This window comes from Wyeomyia smithii, chromosome 3, assembly GCF_029784165.1.
Source record: "Wyeomyia smithii strain HCP4-BCI-WySm-NY-G18 chromosome 3, ASM2978416v1, whole genome shotgun sequence".
NCBI classification, from domain to species: domain Eukaryota; kingdom Metazoa; phylum Arthropoda; class Insecta; order Diptera; family Culicidae; genus Wyeomyia; species Wyeomyia smithii.
Window position 1 is genome coordinate 61,855,628 of NC_073696.1, and position 20,226 is coordinate 61,875,853.

The window sequence follows — 20,226 nt, forward strand, 5'->3', positions numbered from 1 at the left end:
TTTTCTCTCTGTTTTTCTGGACATAATTTGTTCATTACCAAACTATTCCAGTACCGCAGTTGATTAGGCTTCAAGTTCAAATACGCCCCAAAAGAGATGGATAATTTGATTTCCGGGCAGTGCTTTTACCGGAAGTAAACAAAAAAAAACCGGAAAACTTTTACTCGGAATTTCTGTCGTCGGCTTGACAGGTCTCACCTTTATTGCATAATTACGCATCAGTCCTGTCTTTCATCAGTCGTCTGCGTGGCAATCAAATGGTTGTTTTATGGACCATCTTCTGCTTAACTTTATTCTTGTTTGCCAAATCGCACCGAAGGTCACCGGCAACCAGACCGTGTTCCGTTCCGTCGTAAACTTTTGCGTTGTTTATTCCGCAGCCCATCCACGGCGAGATGTCTCTGCAGCTAATTGACAATTTATCGCCCGTTGCGAATTTGTACTTTCTTTCCACGCCCGGTGGCGAGATGTCTCGCAATTTACATTACAACTTAACTTTGGTGACACTGTCAATTTGCAGAAACCATTCCGAATATGTTTTATGAATACTTTCGGTAATCTGATTGTTCGACGAAATGAAAGATCAAGCTGGAAGAATGGCAATAAAATATATTTTATTTTTTTTACAATTTTCAAAAGCTAAACATCACTTTCAGGTATAATTCCCAAAGAAAACCATAAGGACATCAAATTGAATGTTTTTTTTTCAAATTAAATGTCCTGTTTACGATAAAATGAAGGATGTTGGAATTCTATTCCCAATCGTTTCGTTTTTGATAAACAGCCGAATCGAACATTATGTAAAAAATTTCGGGGCCCTTCTCTATCCGGAAATCTTCTATCATTCAATATAGTATCGAAAATCAACCCGAAACAAATTGTAAAGTTTGAAGAGCCTCAGTGCTGAGAGAACCGCACTTTGCAACCAACCCTCATTTTTCTCTTTATTATCGCAAACCAGTTCAAATTTATTTGTTATGTTATAAAACTTCTCAGAAAATTATTTTCCATTTTCGTTTTTTTTTCTCGTAATTTTTTTCACCACCGAAAGACAATACTAACTTTGGTTCCGTTCTCTTTTGTTCACCAACAGGTTATGTGTGTTCAGTATTGGCCACCGAACCGAGAGAAGGAGGAAATCTACGGCGACGTTCACATTACTGTGCAGTCTGAAGAAGAGCTTGCTAATTTTCATATAAGAACGTTTAGGTTATTCAAAGTGAACAAAGAAAAAGTAAGTGTTTGTGGAAAAGCTTGTGCCTTCCGCTAGTTTTCATTTTTCCTAGTGCGCTTCTGTGTTATTGCTTGCATTCCAACCAGAACCAATTCATCAACCCACATGGAAACTTTATTGTATGTAGAGAAATTTGTTCAGCATTTGCAGGCTGAAATTGCAACAGCCATGGGCGTCTTGTCGTCATACAAACAGCAGCAATATGTAGATGAATGTGCTTTATGCGAATATACCACGATACATACTGCAACATATCCATGCTACTATAGCAAACAAACTCTAGTGTGTCACAGCCCATTCCACCCAGTACCTTTGCAGCCCGCGGATGCACATATATCTCTCATCTTCTGCGCAAATGTGGTGCTTTATTTCACCAAGAAACATCGCTGCAGTGTAAGGCTTATTACACTTATTGTTGGTATTTCTCCTGTAATGTCGAATTATAGCCTACAACGATTAGACAGTCATCGAATAACTATTCCCCATAAACTTCCACGAAATATTTACTATCATAAATATGCTTCGCAAAGTAACACCCGTTTTTACCGCGCCCTATTCAACCGCCTGTAACATGTTACCACCAACATTGAAATTATCAACCTGCCCGCCTGCAGCGGTGACGGCGGTTTCCGTCGTAGCTCGACTGGTTTAACTTTCCTTTTCTTTCCGGTTGAATCTGGCTGGCCTTCCGGGAACAGGTGGTGACGGAGGAACGTTTCCTGCTGCAATTTCACTACACTGAATGGCATTCACACACCTGCCCTTTCTCCAACGCCATCCTCGAATTTCGACGAAGAGTCCGCTCCGTTGTGGGGACAATCATCAAAGCGAATAGCCAGGTTGGACCGATGCTGGTGCATTGCAAGTAGGTTTTTTCCCCCTGTGGGCATCGTTTTCTTCCCTCTCAGCTCCCACACGAATAAACGAACAAAATGTCAATCACTCTGCAAATCACATTTTCCAGCGACGGTGGCGGGCGATCCGGGGTGTACTTGGCTATCGATGCCAACATGGAACTGGCGGAGGAAGAGGACGCGTTTCACGTGTTTGGTTATCTGAAAAAGTTGCGACAGTCGCGAAAGGGCCTTATAGAAAATGTGGTAAGCACTAACGATTACTGCTTTCCATAAACAACCCAATGACGACGCCTTTATTTCTCCAAGGACCAATACAAGTTCGTATACGATACGCTCGAGGAGTTTGTGATCTGTGGAAACTCGTGGTTCCCGGTGAAAGAGCTTTCACAGCGATTGAAAGAGAAAAGCTTTAAGGATCCAGTAACGAAGATGAACGCCTACCAGAAGGAGTACGCGCAAATCTGCAAACAGACGCCCCGGTTCACCATCGGTGATTGTGCCGGTGGACATCGCGGTGACAATCGAGACAAAAATCGGGACGTCCTCTGTGTGCCACGTAAGTTCTGTCGACTAATAGATTACTAACAGAGCTGATTGGTATGGTGGCATTGATGTTTGCGGGCGGTGGTTTGCGTGATAGCCTAATTTTTTCCGATGTGATAGCTTGATTTCATGACATTGAACCACCATGCTTCTCCATCAATTTTATCTAGATGGCGACGCAATCTTTGAGGCTCACTGTCACATCAACATCAGAAATTAAAATAATTCTAGAAGATAAACAAATTCCAAAAGTTATTTTTTGGATTCAAAATAATGGTTGATCCACAAAATAATTCCAACATTATGCTGAAATCACGTTAAAATCCATAAACGACGGTTATTTTTAAACTTCTACAGTCAGGTTTTTTTTCCCGTTTTTTTTTACGAGGTTTTTTACGCGGATTTTTGAATTAACGCGGTTTTTTTTTACGCGGATTTTTTACTCAACGCGGATTTTTGAATTAACGCGGTTTTTTTTACGCGATACCGCGCTAATTCAAAAAAATTTTCACGAATTTCCGAATTAACGTGGGTTTGGAACCAGAAACGTTTAAGTGTTTATCTAGTAAAAGACATAGTCCAAAAACTACTCTCCGCCCACCGAAAGATCCGGAATGACCGTCAAAGAGGACAATTAAAAACTGTATTAAATACTGGTTCTAGAGTGTCTCGGGTTTTTTTCTAAAGCCCTTCTTGCTGGACTACTTTACGCGGATTTTTTAAAATACGTGGTTTTTTTTACGCGGATTTTTTAATTAACGCGGTTTTTTTTTACGCGGATTCTTGAATTAGCGCGGTTTTTTTTACGCGGATTTTCGAATTAACGCGGTTTTTTTACCGAGGTACGTATCCCCCGCGTAAAAAAACCTGACTGTATAACGATTTATGATTATGCCATTCTTCTTGATTTCAAATTATATTCAAAAGATTCTAATGCAAATACAATTCATTTGCACATAATTTTGAAACGGTTTACAAATAATGCTTAATGGATTCTAAGCTAATTCCCGAGTGACTTTGAGAAAATAGTAAACAGTAAGGTTTGTGAAAAAAATATGAAATACTACCTCAAAACATATTCAAATGTTTAACGAAGCCAGTCATAAACTGATACTCCATGATTGTGATTAAAGTTTGTAATAATCCATTGATTATTCTGGAAGTTATGAAATCATTCTAAAATAATTCTAAAAAGTTTCTAAAATGATTCCAAAATTCTGAAATAAATCAAAAATACCTCAACATTCAAGCCAAAGCTATCTAAAAATTAATGTAAAGAAAGTTTAAAATATTTCAGAAATATTTTTAAGTTATTTAAAAAAAAAGTTGAATAACAATTTTTGAATAATTCCAAAACTACTTTAAAATCATTCCTAAATTACTCTAAACGGATTGACTCACGGAGCAGCATAAATGAACTCTAAATACTTGTTGCTAATGAAAATAATTAATGTCTCGAATTTAAAATAACAAAAAATTGCATACACAATTCTGCTATGTATTGTATAAAAAAATTACATTTTTTTAAATTTGTTCTTTGAACCGATATTTTCCTTCGACATCGACTCCCCGAGGTTTCACTGTAAAATGATTTAAAATAATTTATCAGATGATTCTATCAGACAGTCAGGCCGAACTGCTAGCATTAGAGTCTGCCACATGTATTTCCTGACTAGTCTGGGAGTGCATTGCAACACTCAGGGAACTTTCCCACCTCAACGAAGTTATGCTACTTTGGGTACCCGGATTTTGTGGAATCGAGGGAAATGAACATGCCGAAAGCCTAGCAAGACAAGGCTACTTAGTTTAACTCGCAGTGAACTACGCATCATCACGGGACTCCTCGCCAGACACTGTCCCGCTCTCTATCATTTAAAGAAAATCGGCAAAATCCCAACCGACAATTGCCACTTCTGCAACGCTGAACCTGAGAGTTCTGCTTTTGCGTAGCTCTTGCTTTATAGAGGTTCAACTTCTTCGGAAGTTACTTCTCAACTCCACATCAGGTATGGAGTACCAATCCCAAAACAGTCACTGGTTTTACAGTTTTACACATGTTGTTCCGAATTGGGGCTCAGGCTTACAACCAACTAGCTCAACTCCATTAATGAGTTCGAGCATCCTGTAATCTGTGTAAAGCATTCGGGGCCAACCACAAAAGACAATCATTTCTGTCGCAGTGGCACTTCTGCCCAATGCCCTTCAGATGATTCTAAACATGTTCTGAAATATTTTCAAAATTATTTCTAACTGAGTTCAAATTGATTCTAAAATAATTTAAAATGATCAAAAATGAATCAAAAATAATTCTTAAATGATTCCAAAACAGTTCGCATTGTGAAACTGGTATTGGCGTCCTCCGTTTCATATCGTTCTTTTTTCCCTTTTCTTTCTATATGCGGTACTGTATGGAAGCCTCCTGTCTCTGCCAGCGTTCATTGCCATTTTCAATTGAAAATCGTCAGGTGAAAGTGACGCTGTAAATCTACGCTTTCAATTGAAAATCATTTCTTTTCTTTTCAAGCCTTTCAGCTGTCAGAAACAAAGCAAGAGAGAGTTTTCAGTAGATTTCAGTCATAGTGATGGTAAATGAAACGAATGTTATTCAATTGGAAGCGACGGGTACAGCTATAACCTGATAATTGTCAATTAAAAATGAATGACTCAGCAAAATTACTTAAACTTTAGAGTAATTTTGTTGAAGGGTGCATGAACGGATGCTGTCTTGTAAAAAAAATACTTCGTGAAAAAAAAATTTGGTTTTCACTATAAAAAATTCTAAATAAAAAAATTCAAAATAATCACATGATAAATAAATATATTATCAGTCAATAAATAAATACATATAAAAATATATAAATTTTAATTACATAAAAAGAGTTGTTTTTCTAAACAACTTGAAATTTTAACAAAACATTGCAACAAACAAACAATGGCTAGGGACACCAAAATTCACAGGAATGGTCGAAGCAACTATTACCTATCTTTCATTTTTTTCCGGTTTGAGCTTTTAGAGTGCACTTGTGTTGACCAGTGTAATTCTAAATTATTCTGAAATAATTATATAATTTTCTTTAACGGCATAAAGTGTGTGCAGCTGGGGAAGCGAAAAATAAGCGAATGCGGTTTATTTTTGCAAATCTGTATCATATTTTCAGTTCGCTTATTTTTCGCTTCCCCAGCTGCACACACTGTCTGCCTTTAATAAAGTTAAATGTTGACGAGTAAAAGTTTGTTAAAAACTGAAATTTGTTCAAAAAATTCTACAATGATTCAAAAATACTTTTAAAATGACTCATAGAGGATTCTAACGAAATTCTAATGTTTTGCTAAACTGGTTCTAAAATTATTTTAAAACGTTCTTAAAATGATTTATAAATGATTTTAAAAATAATACAAAAACAAATTCTCATTCTGGAATGATAAAGGTTAGGGTGCATACCAAAATGATCATTTTGAGAAACCCTATAAAAATGTTCACCTGCTCGAAAAAATACCCTGTGCAAAATTTCAGCTCAAACTGGCATAAAATTGGGTGGCGCATAAAAGATCATCGAGATCTGGTATCAACTGAAAAAAAATCATGGTTTTCGTAATTTTTCGAATTTTTCTAGGTCAAACTTTTATCGCTTTGCGCCATCCCGTTTTAAGTCCGACCGAGTTACAAGGAGTGTTTTTTTTCGGGTAGGTGGGTATTTTGTGTAGGGTTTTTTAAAATTTCTGGTCACCTTTTTACCATATAGGTGATAGGCACCCTAATAAAGGTTTCCAAAATGATTCAAATGAAAAGATAAAGAGTTTCAAAATGATTCAAATACAATTCAAAACTGTTTTTAAAATGGTTTTACAATGTTTCTCAAGCGATTCTTAAATGATTCTAGATTGATTTGAAAATAATTTTGAAATTGTTCTAAAATGATTCTGAAACTAATAGTAAAGAATAAGTCTGTAGCTTAAGAAACGAAAAAAAACTAAAATAATTCAAAAAGGTTTTAAAACATTTTGAAACTGACTCTAATATTATTGTGAAATGATTCTCAAAAATCTTATAGAAAATAATTCCAAAATGGTTTTTACATGATTTTGAAACAGTTTCAAAATTGTTCCAAAAATATTTCAAAATCATTCTTAACTTATTTCTTAATCGAACTAAAATGATTAAGCCCTGGAGAGATAGTCTGCGTCAATTTAACTTCTCGCATTCATCAATATTGCCCATTTTTTGACAGTGCGTCGGTTTTTTCTCGTTTTTCCAAATCAATAAAGAAATAATAGAACCTAAATTTAGATTTATGATATTTATCGATGTGTTAACACCGTTATGACCATGCATCGATAATTTATGAAAAATTAAAACTTGCATATTCATTTATTTAGAAGTTGGGTGTCCATTTGACGCAAGATTGCACTGGTCAACAAAACAGGAAAAAATGCCACTTCAAAGCTCAAAGTGAAACAAAAATTGAAAGATTTTACCTACTCAACCATTCCTGTGAATTTTGGAGCACTCAGCCATTTCAAAAACGCGTCAATAGCTCCCACCCTCTCCAACGCGAACGTTAACCGTTCGCCTCCTTTCACTATTGAATCGGTGGAGACGCTAGGTTATCCATTCGACAGTATTCTAGAAAACGTGTTCAGGGGGAAATTTTGATCTAGAGCTCGATAGTAATATTTTGAAGAGAAGCTTTTTTCTACAAAATGGTGCAATATGATAGAACGCACATTTTCACGTAATCACAAATTGGGGTAACCCACATTTTCGATAAAATCCAGCTTATAAATTTCTTATCTTTGCAGATAGAGTTAAACGATGCTATACAATATTGTAGACCCGTCAATTTTGCGCAACTTACTAGAAGAAATTATTTTTCTTTCATCCAAACTTGCAAGCTTTTTAAGTTTAATGGTAGGTTTTAACTTATTCTGTAAGTCTTTTGTTAAATAAGTTTTTCAACAAATATGAAACGAAATTGATAGAAGAAAAAGATTGTTCCTTTTTAATATAAACAATGTCGTTTTCGTACTTAAGATTCATAATGGCAAAAATTGTTCCGTTGTCACCTTTTTATGATTTATGAATTATAAAGTAGCTCTAAATCGATTGTTTTAAAACAGCGGGTCTCAACGTTTTGTTGTCCGCGTACCTTGGGCTTGGAATGTTTTCGCAGAGATGGAGAGAAAAGTGGTAGATCATGTTGTGATGGTCTGGTTTCAAATTGAAGTATGGTTTGTGTGATTGCTACTATGGCTGCTATGTTTCGAGGGCAAGGTTGAAAAACAAATAGTATTATAAAGAAAAATTGCATTATCCGCCATTAATGATTTTTCTTTCGCGTTCGCGCTACCCTCAGGCACTCCTCCTTGACGGGCAATTTTAGTCGAGTACTCCTACTCGCTAGCAGGAACTCGTACTCTTTTACAGTAACTGAATAGCAATACAAAAGAGTTTTTGCGTGTCGGTGCGTGCTTGCTGCTACTCAGAGGAATGCATGAAGAAGAAAGAGTATCTCGAAAGCGTGTATGCAAAAGACTTGAGAAGCATAGTATATGTTTCGTTCTCAAGCAGAAAGGAGGAGAAAGATTTTGCTTCTCGCTCGCTTTGCAACGCTACCCTAATTCGTGATAACATGAAAATAACCGCATGTAACAACATTGTAGCAGAAAGTTCAACTCTACAATATCACTATCAAGCTCCAGATCCAAATTTCCCTCCCGAACTCGTTTCTTAGAACGTTGTGCAAAGGTTGTTTACCGTCTCCATCGATACAACAGTGTAAGGAGGCGCACAATTATGTCACTTTTGACGCGTTTTTGGAACGGCCAGGGCACCTAAATTCATAAAAATGGTTAAATAGCTATTATCTTTCATTTTTTCCAGTTTCAGCATTTAGGCTGTAGTTTTAATAAAAAATAATTTCTTCTACAAAGTTGCGCCAAATTGGGACTACAACATTGTATAACATCGTTTCACTCTATCTGCAAAGATAAGAAAGTTAGATGCAGAATTTAATCGAAAATTTGGGTCAACCTAATTCGTGATTACAGGAAAATGTGCGCATTTTCACAGAAGAAACTTTTCTCTAGAATATGACTCTTGAGCTCTAGATCCAAACTTCTCCCTAAACTCGTTTCCTAGAACGCCCTCGAATGGTTAACCCAGCGTCTCCACCGATTTGACAGTGAAAGAAGGCGCACGGTTAACGTTCGCGTTGGAGTGGGTGGGAGCTTTTGACGCGTTTTTGAAATGTCAAGGGGCACCAAAATTCACATGAATGGTTAAATGAAGGATTATAGTTTCATTTTTTGCCAATTTGAGCTTTAGGGTCGCACCTGTGTTGACCAGTGTTATTTTTTTACGTATATCAAAATGCCATATTTTCTCGAAGGTTAAAACTGACTCTTAATGATAATTTGAAATGTTTTAAAACAATTTTAATATTTCAAAACTGATCCGTAACTAATTGTAAAAGGTTTCTAAATCTATTCTGAAATAAGTATAAAAATACCTTTGAATGATTTTTAAATCATTCAAAGGTATTTTTATACTTATTTCAGAATAGATTTAGAAACCTTTTACAATTAGTTACGGATCAGTTTTAAAATATTAAAATTGTTTTAAAATCATTTCAAATTATCATTAATAATAAATATATAAAAATATATATAAAAGTATATAATAATTCTAAAATGATTAAAAAGTTATTCCAAAACCACTTTCAAATGATTGTACAATGATTCTGAAAAGATTAAAAGATTATGAGCGAATTACATTTTCGATTGAAAAGTAGTGGTTTAAGAACGATTTTAATATTCTCCTTTAATATTCTCCTCAAATTCTGACTAACAGCCTTTAAAAGTTTTGTTACAGTTAGAATAAATATAAGTACCGTACACATGAAGCAGAGCAATGAAGTCGCAGTAGTCGAAGGCACACGCAATATGCCACCAGAAACCACACTACTTTGAAGCAGTTGAAATTTGATAGCCACCGACAGTCCGCCAGTCTCTAACCAAAGCGACGCTGCTAAAAAATGACAGGAAACAGGCAGCACGGCTTATGAGGAATAAAACGAACTGTCAAACGAGAGACAGTCAACTCGATCGAGAATTTCTTTTTGTGTGAGAAGTCGTCGGGTGCACATCGCGAGTCAACCGCGGACGGAGTTACTTCTTGAAGAGCCGGCGAACGATCAAGCCAACAACGGACAAAATCCCGCTGAGGCATTAAAGAGAGAAAACCAAGAAAGGCCCTCCAGAGAGGTAACAAAAATCATAAATGGATGAGAAGACACCTGTACTCACGTGGTGATTTGTGCACAGGGCTCTTTTTTCCTGTTTCTTTTTCCTGTTTTTGTGCTGTGGTGCGGTGTTCCGAATTTCGGCGGCGTCGGATTCGAACGGACTGTTCGGAAACGTGCAAGTCGGCACGGAAAGGACTGGAGCGGCTTTGAGGATTGTCAGCTGGGAGCGGTGGCGGACTGGTGTTGCTGGACGGACGCCGCGAAGACCGGATGGCAGTCAAGTGAGCTAGATTAAGCAACGTGGGGTCGCACGGAGCGCGAAATACCCGGCGACAAAAGTTGACAGGGAATGAAAAGCATAGGAGATTAGAGCGGGACGGGATGAAGAAGGAAGGAAAATACACAGAAGTTGTTTAAGTAGATTTGTGGCCAATTTTCTTCAGTTTTGGGAAAAGCCTTTTTATGATGAGGTTAGCATATAGTCAACCCGTAACATTGGCGCCCAACTGAAAGATCCACATTTGATTTATTTATTTGGTTACCGTTAAGTGAACTATTTTTGAAATTTTCGTTTTGTGATAGTTACGGTTTGTTTTATAAGATTATTTAACACATTTTGGTTTGTAATACCCGATAAAAAATCCACTAAAATGGATTATACTCAGCTTACAGATGAGGAGATAACCTACGAATTGGCGCTACGCCACATGGTCAACTTAGGACCAATGACGCACCGACTCAAAGTTCAGCGATTGAACAACGCGGTACAAGATGATCTTGCAAAAAATAGTAGTCGATCGGAGTCTACACACATCATGAGTCCGACCGTCAACTTTGAAGTTTGCCAATTGGCGGTTGCGACAATACAAAATGAAATTCAACATGCAATCAATAATCATGACATTCATGCACTTACAGTGCTTCTATCGCGTCTTACACACTACAAAAATCGATTGGCCATTGTAAAGCCACCGGGTCTTTTTTCAGAAGCGGTCAAGTCTACTCGGTTGCTCGTAAACGAGCTTCATAGTGAAGTGAACAGTGTATTAACCAATCCAGTGAGTCAACTAGTGTCACGAATAACAGCAGAGGAAGCAGGAGCAGCTAGTGGAGATGCCACGAATGAAGAGCACAATTTTAGCGGAAGAGCAACGTTGCCAGCAGCTAGTTCACCGGTGGTTGCAGGTCGAGGCCGAGGTAGAGGATTGCCAACACACGACGTCTCGGGATATCGGGGCAGTCAGGGCGGAGTGCAGTCGGAGGGACACGTTACACCCCATCAAAGTATTAATGCATCCAGCGTTTGGCAACCGCAAACCAACGGGGAGATAGCGACTAGAGAGCAGCAACAACGCGATGAAGCAGCAGGCATACAACGCGCTGCGGCTGGCATGGGGAGACGCATTTTTGGACAGCAGACGCAAACCGCCACAGCAATGGGCCATTCAAGGTGTCGCGATGTACGCGATCAATTCGATCAACTACGGAATGATATGCTGCGCTATTTGCTGAGGCATGAAGCCAGACCAACAGCGGAGAGAGGCGAGGATAGACGTATACTAAAGGCGATTCACAACTGGCCGTTCAAGTTTAGAGGACAAAAAGACACAACATCCTTGAACATTTTCTTGGATAGGGTGGAGATATTCGCGAGATCGGAAGGCATGAGTGACGAGGTATTGCTAGCTTCGATCAAACATTTGCTACAGGAGGATGCATTAGACTGGTACGCGCGAGCTATGGTGCAAGGTTCACTAGGCTCGTGGGAGGCGTTTAAACATTAAGTACGAAAAGAGTTTCTGCCAAGTCAGTACGCACACATTTTGCGTCTAGAAGCAAGTTTTCGTTATCAAGGAGTGAATGAGCCGTTCGCCAAGTTTTATCGGGATATATCGGCCTTGTTCCGATTTGTTTCACCACCAATGTAAGAGGATGAAAAGTTATTTATCGTGAAAAACAACATGAGCGAGGACTACGCCGTGATCACTGCCGCCGCAAGAGCACGCACACTGAGGGAACTACTCGAAGTATGTACGAGCTACGACGAGACGAAAATGCTACATAGCAGGCAGCGCCGTACGCAAATTCCGCATAACGCGTTACTGGAACCCAATTTCGCAACTCCAGCAGCTCCGCAAAGACCTGCAGCACCTTCTCTTCAGTATCCTCGGTTACGTAGGGTACATGCAGTAACACAAGAAGAGGACATACAAGCCGCAGCCGAAGGCAGGCGAGTCGCATCAGAGACGGATGAAACGCTTCAAGTAGACAACAGTGAGAATTGGCAATTCAAGTTAGATCAATTGGTGGAGCAAGTAAGCGCGATGAAGGCGTTTCTTACAGCGAGAGGTCCTAGACCGGGACACGCGCAAAGCGATGTTGATTGGGCACACAGCAATCAGCAAACACGATCGAAACAATGGGCATCGGCTCAAAAACCACCCGCAAGACAGCCAGCGCAGGCGCAAGTATCACAAGCTTCGCAAGGGACGCCGGCCAGGCAGTTTCAACAAGCGCGGACATCACAAGACCGACAAGCGCAGTTCGAGAGAAGGGAGCCGACAAGGGATTATCGGCAACTGACGTTGATTTGTTGGAACTGTGATGAAGAGGGTCATCGTTTCATGGACTGTCCGAAGCCGCAGGCCATTTTGTTCTGCTACAGATGTGGACGAAAGGGACACTCCCTACGCAGCTGCATAACGTGTCGCACAGACACGGGAAACCTAGCGGCGGAGAATCTGCAATAGAGGGCGTCGAATCTCCGCAGCAGTCTAATAAGCCCCTCAACACCACCGAACTAGGACAACTTGACTCGATTGTGATTAACCCCGGAAATGACATTCGACCACACGCCGTTATTAATATCCTAGGCAAGGAACTCAGCGCGTTGCTCGATAGCGGTGCAAATTGTTCGCTACTAGGAGGGAAGAACGTATCAATAGTAGGAGAGCTGAAACTACGGAAAAGTGAGATACAGGGCGGAATAAAAACAGCTGATGGTACACAACACCGAATTCGGCATTTCGTTCAAGTTCCAATAGTGTACAATAACCGCAACGATACTATACCTTTACTTCTCGTACCGACAATTCCGGACTGCGTGATTCTTGGTATGAACTTCTGGAACAAATTCGGAGTGAAAGCGATTTGCTGTTCAATGGAGGTACAGGTGGAGACAGCACCGGAGCAAAACGAGACCGAGTTAAAGACTCTTACGACAGAGCAGCAACAGCAGCTTCAGCTTACAATCGCACTGTTTCCAAGAGCGAGTGAAGGCAAACTAGGAAGAACCACCCTATATGAGCACAGGACAGTCGTGGGTTAAGCTCTACCACGCAAACAACGGCATTACCCGATGTCACCATACGTTCTAGAAAAAGTGAACCGCGAAATTGATCGCATGAGCGCTCTTGATGTTATAGAAGAGGCCATGTTTTCGCCATGGAACAACCCGTTGGTTGCAGTAAAAAAGAAGACGGGAAAGTACCGAGTTTGCTTGGACGCGCGCCATCTGATTTCTGTGATGGTAAACGAAGGGTATCCGATTCCACAAATATCCGCAACAACTTAGGAGGCTGCGCATACATCTCATCGATCGATCTGAAGGACGCGTTCTGGCAGTTACCCTTGCAGAAAGCGTCAAGACCATTGACCGCATTTACCGTACCATCCAGAGGACACTTTCAGTTCAAGGTAGTGCCGTTTGGGCTGTGCACCGCCAGCCAAGCATTAGCGCGTCTTATGACCAAGCTTTTCGCTGATATGGAGCCACAGGTGTTTCACTACTTGGATGATATAATCATCTGCTCATGTACGTTTGCAGAGCACATTATAACGCTGGAAGAAGTAGCAAAAAGACTGCAGCGAGCAAATCTGACTATTTCGGCAGAGAAGTCCAAGTTTTGTCGGCGAGAAATTAAGTTTCTAGGGTATGTTCTGAATGAGAGCGGCTGGAAGACCGACGAAGAGAAAGTGGAGAGCATTGTGAAGTTTCCGATCCCCACAAATAGAAAAGAGGTTCAGAGATTCCTCGGACTTTGCAATTGGTATAGGCGATTCATTGCGGATTTCTCATACAACGCTGCGCCGATAACGGAGCTAACCAAATTGAAGACCAGGTTCAAATGGACTCCATCCGCGGAAGACGCTTTCTTAAGGCTGAAAGCAGCGTTGGTGTCGACACCGGTGTTGGCAATGCCGGATTACACAAAACCGTTCGCGATCGCATGTGACGCGAGTGACGTAGCGATAGGAGCTGTGTTGACACAGGAGACTGATGGCGAGGAACACCCGATCTGCTACTTTTCACAGAAGTTGTCATCGGCGGAGTGAAAATACTCAGTAACGGAACGAGAGTGCTTGGCAGTAATTCGAGCAGTTGAGAAGATCCGTGGCTACATCGAAGGAGTTCACTTCACCGTATATCGCGACCATGCAGCACTGAGCTATTTAAAGTCTATGAAAAACCCAACAGCGCTCATGAGTCGTTGGCTGCTCAGGTTAAATGCGTTTGACTTCGAAATAAAAGGATCGTGGCGAGCGTAGCACTCACGGTGGATCAAATCAAAGATCCTTGGTATAGAAGCTTACGAGAGCGTGTACTCGAGAAGGCGGACAGTTTCCCAGACTTTCGAGTCACGAATAACGAACTGTATAAGAATTGCCTTTGCAGAGAGGGATCGGGACTGACAACCCATAGAAGAACGGAAAGAGGTCATCAACAGATTCCACGACTCACCAACCGCAGCACATCTCGGTTTCCAGAAGACTTGGGGGAAGGTACAATCTTATTTTCACTGGCCGAACCTGCGAGAAGATGTCAACAAGAACGTGCGAAAATGCGGAATATGCAAGGCAAGCAAGGCAGCGAACACGAAAATGATGCCGCAGATGGGAAAACTGAAACCGGCAAAACTCCCCTGGGAACTCATCTCGATGGATTTTTTGGGTCCGCTGACTCGTTCCAAACGCGGCAACACAGTAATACTCGTTATTGTAGACTGGGTCACCAAGTACGTCATCGCACATCCGATGCGCAGCGCAGACTCGTCAAAGATGGTGGAGTTTCTTGAACAGGCGGTATTTCTTAAGTTCTCGCGGCCACGCATTGTTCTGTCAGATAACGGAAAGCAGTTCCAGTCGCAGATCTTCAAATCGCTGTTGCTTCGCCACAAAATCGACCACATGAGAACAGCCTATTACTGCCCGATGGTGAACAACGCCGAGCGCGTCAATCGAGTGTTGATTACATGTATTCGGTCGCTATTGGATGGAGATCATAAAGAGTGGGATCAGAACATTCCGGCAATCACGGCAGCGATAAACAGTGCCAAACACGAGACTACTGGCGTAAGCCCGCTCTACGCAAACTTCGGTAGAGATTTGGTGCTACACACGGACCTGTATACGCAACAGCTACTGAACACGGCGGAGGATCCGAAAGTGGCACAGGAGATGCGTCTGTCAACGATACGACGGATACACGAGTTCGTCCTGCAACGAATTAAGGGAAATCACGAAAAGATGAGGCGGCGGTACAATATGCGAAAACGAACAACCTCGTTTAAGATTGGAGACGTGGTTTGGAGAAGGTCGTTTGGACTGTAGTCGAAGGTAAACCACGTAAACCAAAAACTAGAGCCAAAATTCGTCCCAGCCATCGTGAGAGATGTCATAGGCTGCAACTTGTATCTGCTAGAAGACGTGGCTACTGGCAAAAAAGGCAGGTACCACGCAAAGGACGTCAAAGCAGACTAAGGGCAGTTGTTCAAGCTATGTCCACAGGCTAGACCTGTCAACACAAAAAAGCAACTTGCTACCAAAATACCGCGTAACAACCGGGAAAAACCGCGAGCGCCAGGTGTGATGAGCAACAACATTTTAAAACTACCTCTCCACCTGGACAGCGTAAATCGGACCATCCTTGCCGAAGCAGATCCCCAGATCGCGCTGAAAATAAGTAACTGACGCACCCGAAATAAGCAGAGGAAACAAAAGTGGTAACGCATAACCGCTTGCCGTTCGCGATTCGGGAGAAATCGTACCCTGTCGGGCTGGAAACGGTTCGCAGGGAGGTTCGCAACACTCTAACAAGTTCCTGGATAGGAGGAGCGGAAACCTCGAGATCGGCGGTCGAACCGTGGCGACGGAGAGTGGAAGCTTACGGCCACTATCAACGAAACAGGAAACCATAGGAGTGAAATTAATCGACAAATTAGAAACCGGCAACATCAGAGTACAGGCGAACCGCTATCGTAGAGAAAAAAAAACGACTTACGAGCTTGACAGAAGGACGTAGCAGCCCACACAGGCGCGCCGTTTGCGGAACGAGAGAAACCGGGAAAGTGGAAGCAGAGGTAACACGACGGAGCAGAGCAAGACAACGAAAACGCACAGCAGATCGGCGCGAAGCAAAATTAGTTTGAGCAAACAAAAAAAAAAAAAAGAGTCTCAATTTTGACAAAGCAAAGCGCCAACATTATCGAACAATCCGTCGTCCTCGACCACAAAGTGATGTCACGCCTGCCGTTCACGAAGTGAGAGAAATCGTACACTGCGGAATTGGATCAGGTCACGCAGGGCAGACCACCAGTCAGGTTCCTCACAGGCCAGCCATTACCAGATCGGGAGAAACTGGAACCACCAAGCTATGAGCAACACCAGCTACAAAAAGCACTAGCCAAAACACGCAAGACGGAAAGAGTTGTACGCCTGGATTGGTGCCATACAGTGTGTAAGATCCAACGGCAAATTTGCAAGACCAGTAATTTCGGGTCAGATACAGTTGTGATAGGGGTCGTCATGAAATTTTACATTCCAAAGTAACGCGAATCTAAGGCGCGGTAAAACCTTAGCTCTGGGCTCATGGCGATCAAGGAATTAAATACTCCTTTTCCAAGCGCAGCTGTTATCTATATACAAACCATAAAAAACTATCACAATGTTTCAGTCCTATTTTGTTTAAGTTTAATGTTTTGCGTTCAATTCTAGCCTATTTAGCAAAACCAATAGGTTAAGAGTTTTCTGAATGTTTTGCCGCCGCAAACGCAAGTTTCGTGAAGTGGGGGTTTAAGGACTTAACCGGAGACAACTAGCCAAACCTTAGTTGGCGTTGATCGAAATCTTTAGCCAGGATTTGCTGGCGTTATTGTTGCAGTTTTGGGTTATGTTTGTTTAGTTAAGTCACAGTAAATTCTTATGCTAGCAAGAGTTTACTATAATGGCCTTGAAGATTCTTCGAGGACCTCAATCGGTCGATGGCTCCGATCCACTCCTTAACGGTAGCGATGTTTCAATTTCTCATAAATCGTGCTGTCGCCGATTTATGAGAAATTCACCTTGGCGGTAATGTTGTGTTACAGTTAGAATAAATATAAGTACCGTACACATGAAGCAGAGCAATGAAGTCGCAGTAGTCGAAGGCACACGCAATATGCCACCAGAAACCACACTACTTTGAAGCAGTTGAAATTTGATAGCCACCGACAGTCCGCCAGTCTCTAACCAAAGCGACGCTGCTAAAAAATGACAGGAAACAGGCAGCACGGCTTATGAGCAGGGATGCCACATATACCGATTTTTCTGTATTTTACAGATTTTTGAACTGAAAAAGCAATACAGAATCTGTATTACAGAATTACAGAATATTGCCAAAAATACAGATTTTACAGATTTTTTTGTTATGAGCATGAGTATGATTTACCGCCCGCGGTTGCTACTTCGTTATTGCCAGATCAGCTGTAATTACACAGAGAACCAACAGATGATGCTTGGGACCAACATGCATCCTCAATGTGTAAAATCTGGTGACCTTAATCTTTATTTTAGGCAATACTAGCGCCGGCCGCAACCTATATAATGCAGGTCAAAGAAGGAATTTGTATAGGAGAATGTTGACGTGATACTCGCTTATTGGAAGCCGAGAACACCTCTGCACTTCCACGAGAAATCACTGGGATGTTGGAGAAAGGGCAAGGTACACAGCAGGGTTCGTTTTGGTAAACGATGCGCTGGTTTCGAGTGTCGGGTTCTTTAGAACAAGTATCGCGCGAACAAGTTAATTATATCCGCCATGATATTCATAATGCGATTCGAACTTATTTAGTTTTACAATGTAACAATGATCAAATTGGGACAACTTGAAATGATATGATATCTCTTCGTAAGGTGATCCTCTTTACACCGAAATCTATTGCGCGTTGTTGATCTATCCGCAGATAATTCGACCTCATGAAGGTATCGACGCGGAGTCACTAGGGGTTCGGTCAACCGGGCATTTTCTACCTAATTGATCGACCAACGACGTTTCTCGTACACACTTTGTCTGCTCTAAAAAAAACGATACGATTCCGCGAAAAACACACCTGAAAAACAGAATATAACAATGTTGCGCGCTTATTACGAAAACTAACCATGAGTATATTTCTTGCCAAACATCGCGATCATCTGCGTACGACGCACGCGATGGATTTTACAGATTTTTTTGTTATACCAATGAACTGAAATCAATTTTAAAGGTATAATTCGATTCGATTTTCAAAGTTTTGTAAAAAAAAACAACATCAGGATTATGTAGGTATCGATAAAGAAGAAATGGAATGTGACTTGAACGAAGCCCGAAAACGAGCGTTTCGAAATATTTTTTCTATTCAAAATTCGTAGAACAAATTGCAAAGAGGAGCGATTTCACCGATCCTGTTATAAAAATGGCAGATGCGATTATTCCCCAAATTCGTAACAATAACTGACTGACAAGGGCTATCTAACTAATTTCGCACGCTTGAAAAAAAAAACTTTTTGACCGGAAGATTCATTGAAACAAATGACTTAACTTGGTCTGAGCTGTTGAACACCATTAGGCGGGATGGTAATTTCAAGTTTCTATTACAGATCATTTGTGAGAATTTTTTATATAAATCTACACTCTTCGGTTTGTTTAGAACGCATACTTTTAATATATATTTGAAACCAGAAATTGCATGGCCCCTAAGCTAATGATTTCAATTTAAAAAGCTGAGAGCTACGTTGCAGAACAAGAAGGAGATTCTAATATTAAATCAACGAAAACTTTAAAAAATAAATTTAACAAAAACCTGTATGAACATCATGTAGAGAAGAATGAATTTGTTTAAATATGTTCTGCAAGTAAATTTTTTCCATCCAAGATTCTGAGTTTGCTCAATACTGATTTTTAATACAGATTTTTTGTCCCGAGATACAGATATACAGATATTTTCAAAGAAAAATACAGATATAAATGTGGCAACCCTGCTTATGAGGAAAAAACGAACTGTCAAACGAGAGACAGTCAACTCGATCGAGAATTTCTTTTTGTGTGAGAAGTCGTCGGGTGCACATCGCGAGTCAACCGCGGGGGGAGTTACTTCTTGAAGAGCCGGCGAACGATCAAGCCAACAACGGACAAAATCCCGCTGAGGCATTAAAGAGAGAAAACCAAGAAAGGCCCTCCAGAGAGGTAACAAAAATCATAAATGGATAAGAAGACACCTGTACTCACGTGGTGATTTGTGCACAGGGCTCTTTTTTCCTGTTTCTTTTTCCTGTTTTTGTGCTGTGGTGCGGTGTTCCGAATTTCGGCGGCGTCGGATTCGAACGGACTGTTCGGAAACGTGCAAGTCGGCACGGGAAGGACTGGAGCGGCTTTGAGGATTGATAGCTGGGAGCGGTGGCGGACTGGTGTTGCTGGACGGACGCCGCGAAGACCGGATGGCAGTCAAGTGAGCTAGATTAAGCAACGTGGGGTCGCACGGAGCGCGAAATACCCGGCGACAAAAGTTGACTGGGAATGAAAAGCATAGGAGATTAGAGCGGGACGGGATGAAGAAGGAAGGAAAATACACAGAAGTTGTTTAAGTAGATGTGTGGCCAATTTTCTTCAGTTTTGGGAAAAGCCTTTTTATGATGAGGTTAGCATATAGTAAACCCATAACAGTTTAATACTTTGAAGCCTGCAAAATTGCTAACCTTTGTGAAACTTTTCGACGAATAGCATCATTGTTCGTTCATTCCGCCGTCAGCGCGATTGATATCGCGTCAATTACATTATTACCGTAACAATGCCGCCGTGCCATCGGTACTACCGCTGGACGCCGAACGCACTGGCGTCAGACAAAAAAAAAACGTATTCTTCCTCCGGGACCTGTGACAGTGCGTTCCGTCCCGTAATTGCAGCTCATCAACACATGCAATGCGAAGGCGCTCAGTCACTTTGTGCCGTTGTTTCATTGCGGATTGCACCGTGCAAAAGCTTAATTGAATTACGTGCTGGTGTTGTTAATGGATCGTTTTTTTTCTTTCTCTCTCTTTTTCTTCTTTCTCTTTCCAA

At 41.1% G+C, this 20,226-nt stretch overlaps 2 protein-coding genes across 17 annotated transcripts in view; both read left to right on the forward strand.

The window, feature by feature from the left end:
- The window catches only part of LOC129732233 (receptor-type tyrosine-protein phosphatase kappa), a 191,279-nt gene that overhangs the window by 168,526 nt on the left and 2,527 nt on the right, over nucleotides 1–20,226 (forward strand). For all 16 annotated transcript variants that reach the window (XR_008729205.1, XM_055692893.1, XM_055692894.1 and 13 more), the window contains 4 exons: nucleotides 1,094–1,234; nucleotides 1,933–2,099; nucleotides 2,199–2,334; nucleotides 2,398–2,647. Coding sequence is in view for 15 of the 16 variants with exons in the window: in XM_055692893.1 (XP_055548868.1) it covers nucleotides 1,094–1,234; nucleotides 1,933–2,099; nucleotides 2,199–2,334; nucleotides 2,398–2,647 (694 nt within the window). In the remaining variant the exon portion in view is untranslated. The remainder of the gene's footprint in view (nucleotides 1–1,093; nucleotides 1,235–1,932; nucleotides 2,100–2,198; nucleotides 2,335–2,397; nucleotides 2,648–20,226) is intronic.
- Nucleotides 9,314–20,224, forward strand: LOC129732235 (uncharacterized). The gene is made up of 3 exons (XM_055692910.1): nucleotides 9,314–9,897; nucleotides 9,958–19,356; nucleotides 19,417–20,224. The coding sequence occupies exon 2, from the start codon at nucleotides 10,529–10,531 to the stop codon at nucleotides 11,660–11,662; it is 1,134 nt and encodes a 377-aa protein (XP_055548885.1). The 5' UTR covers nucleotides 9,314–9,897; nucleotides 9,958–10,528; the 3' UTR covers nucleotides 11,663–19,356; nucleotides 19,417–20,224.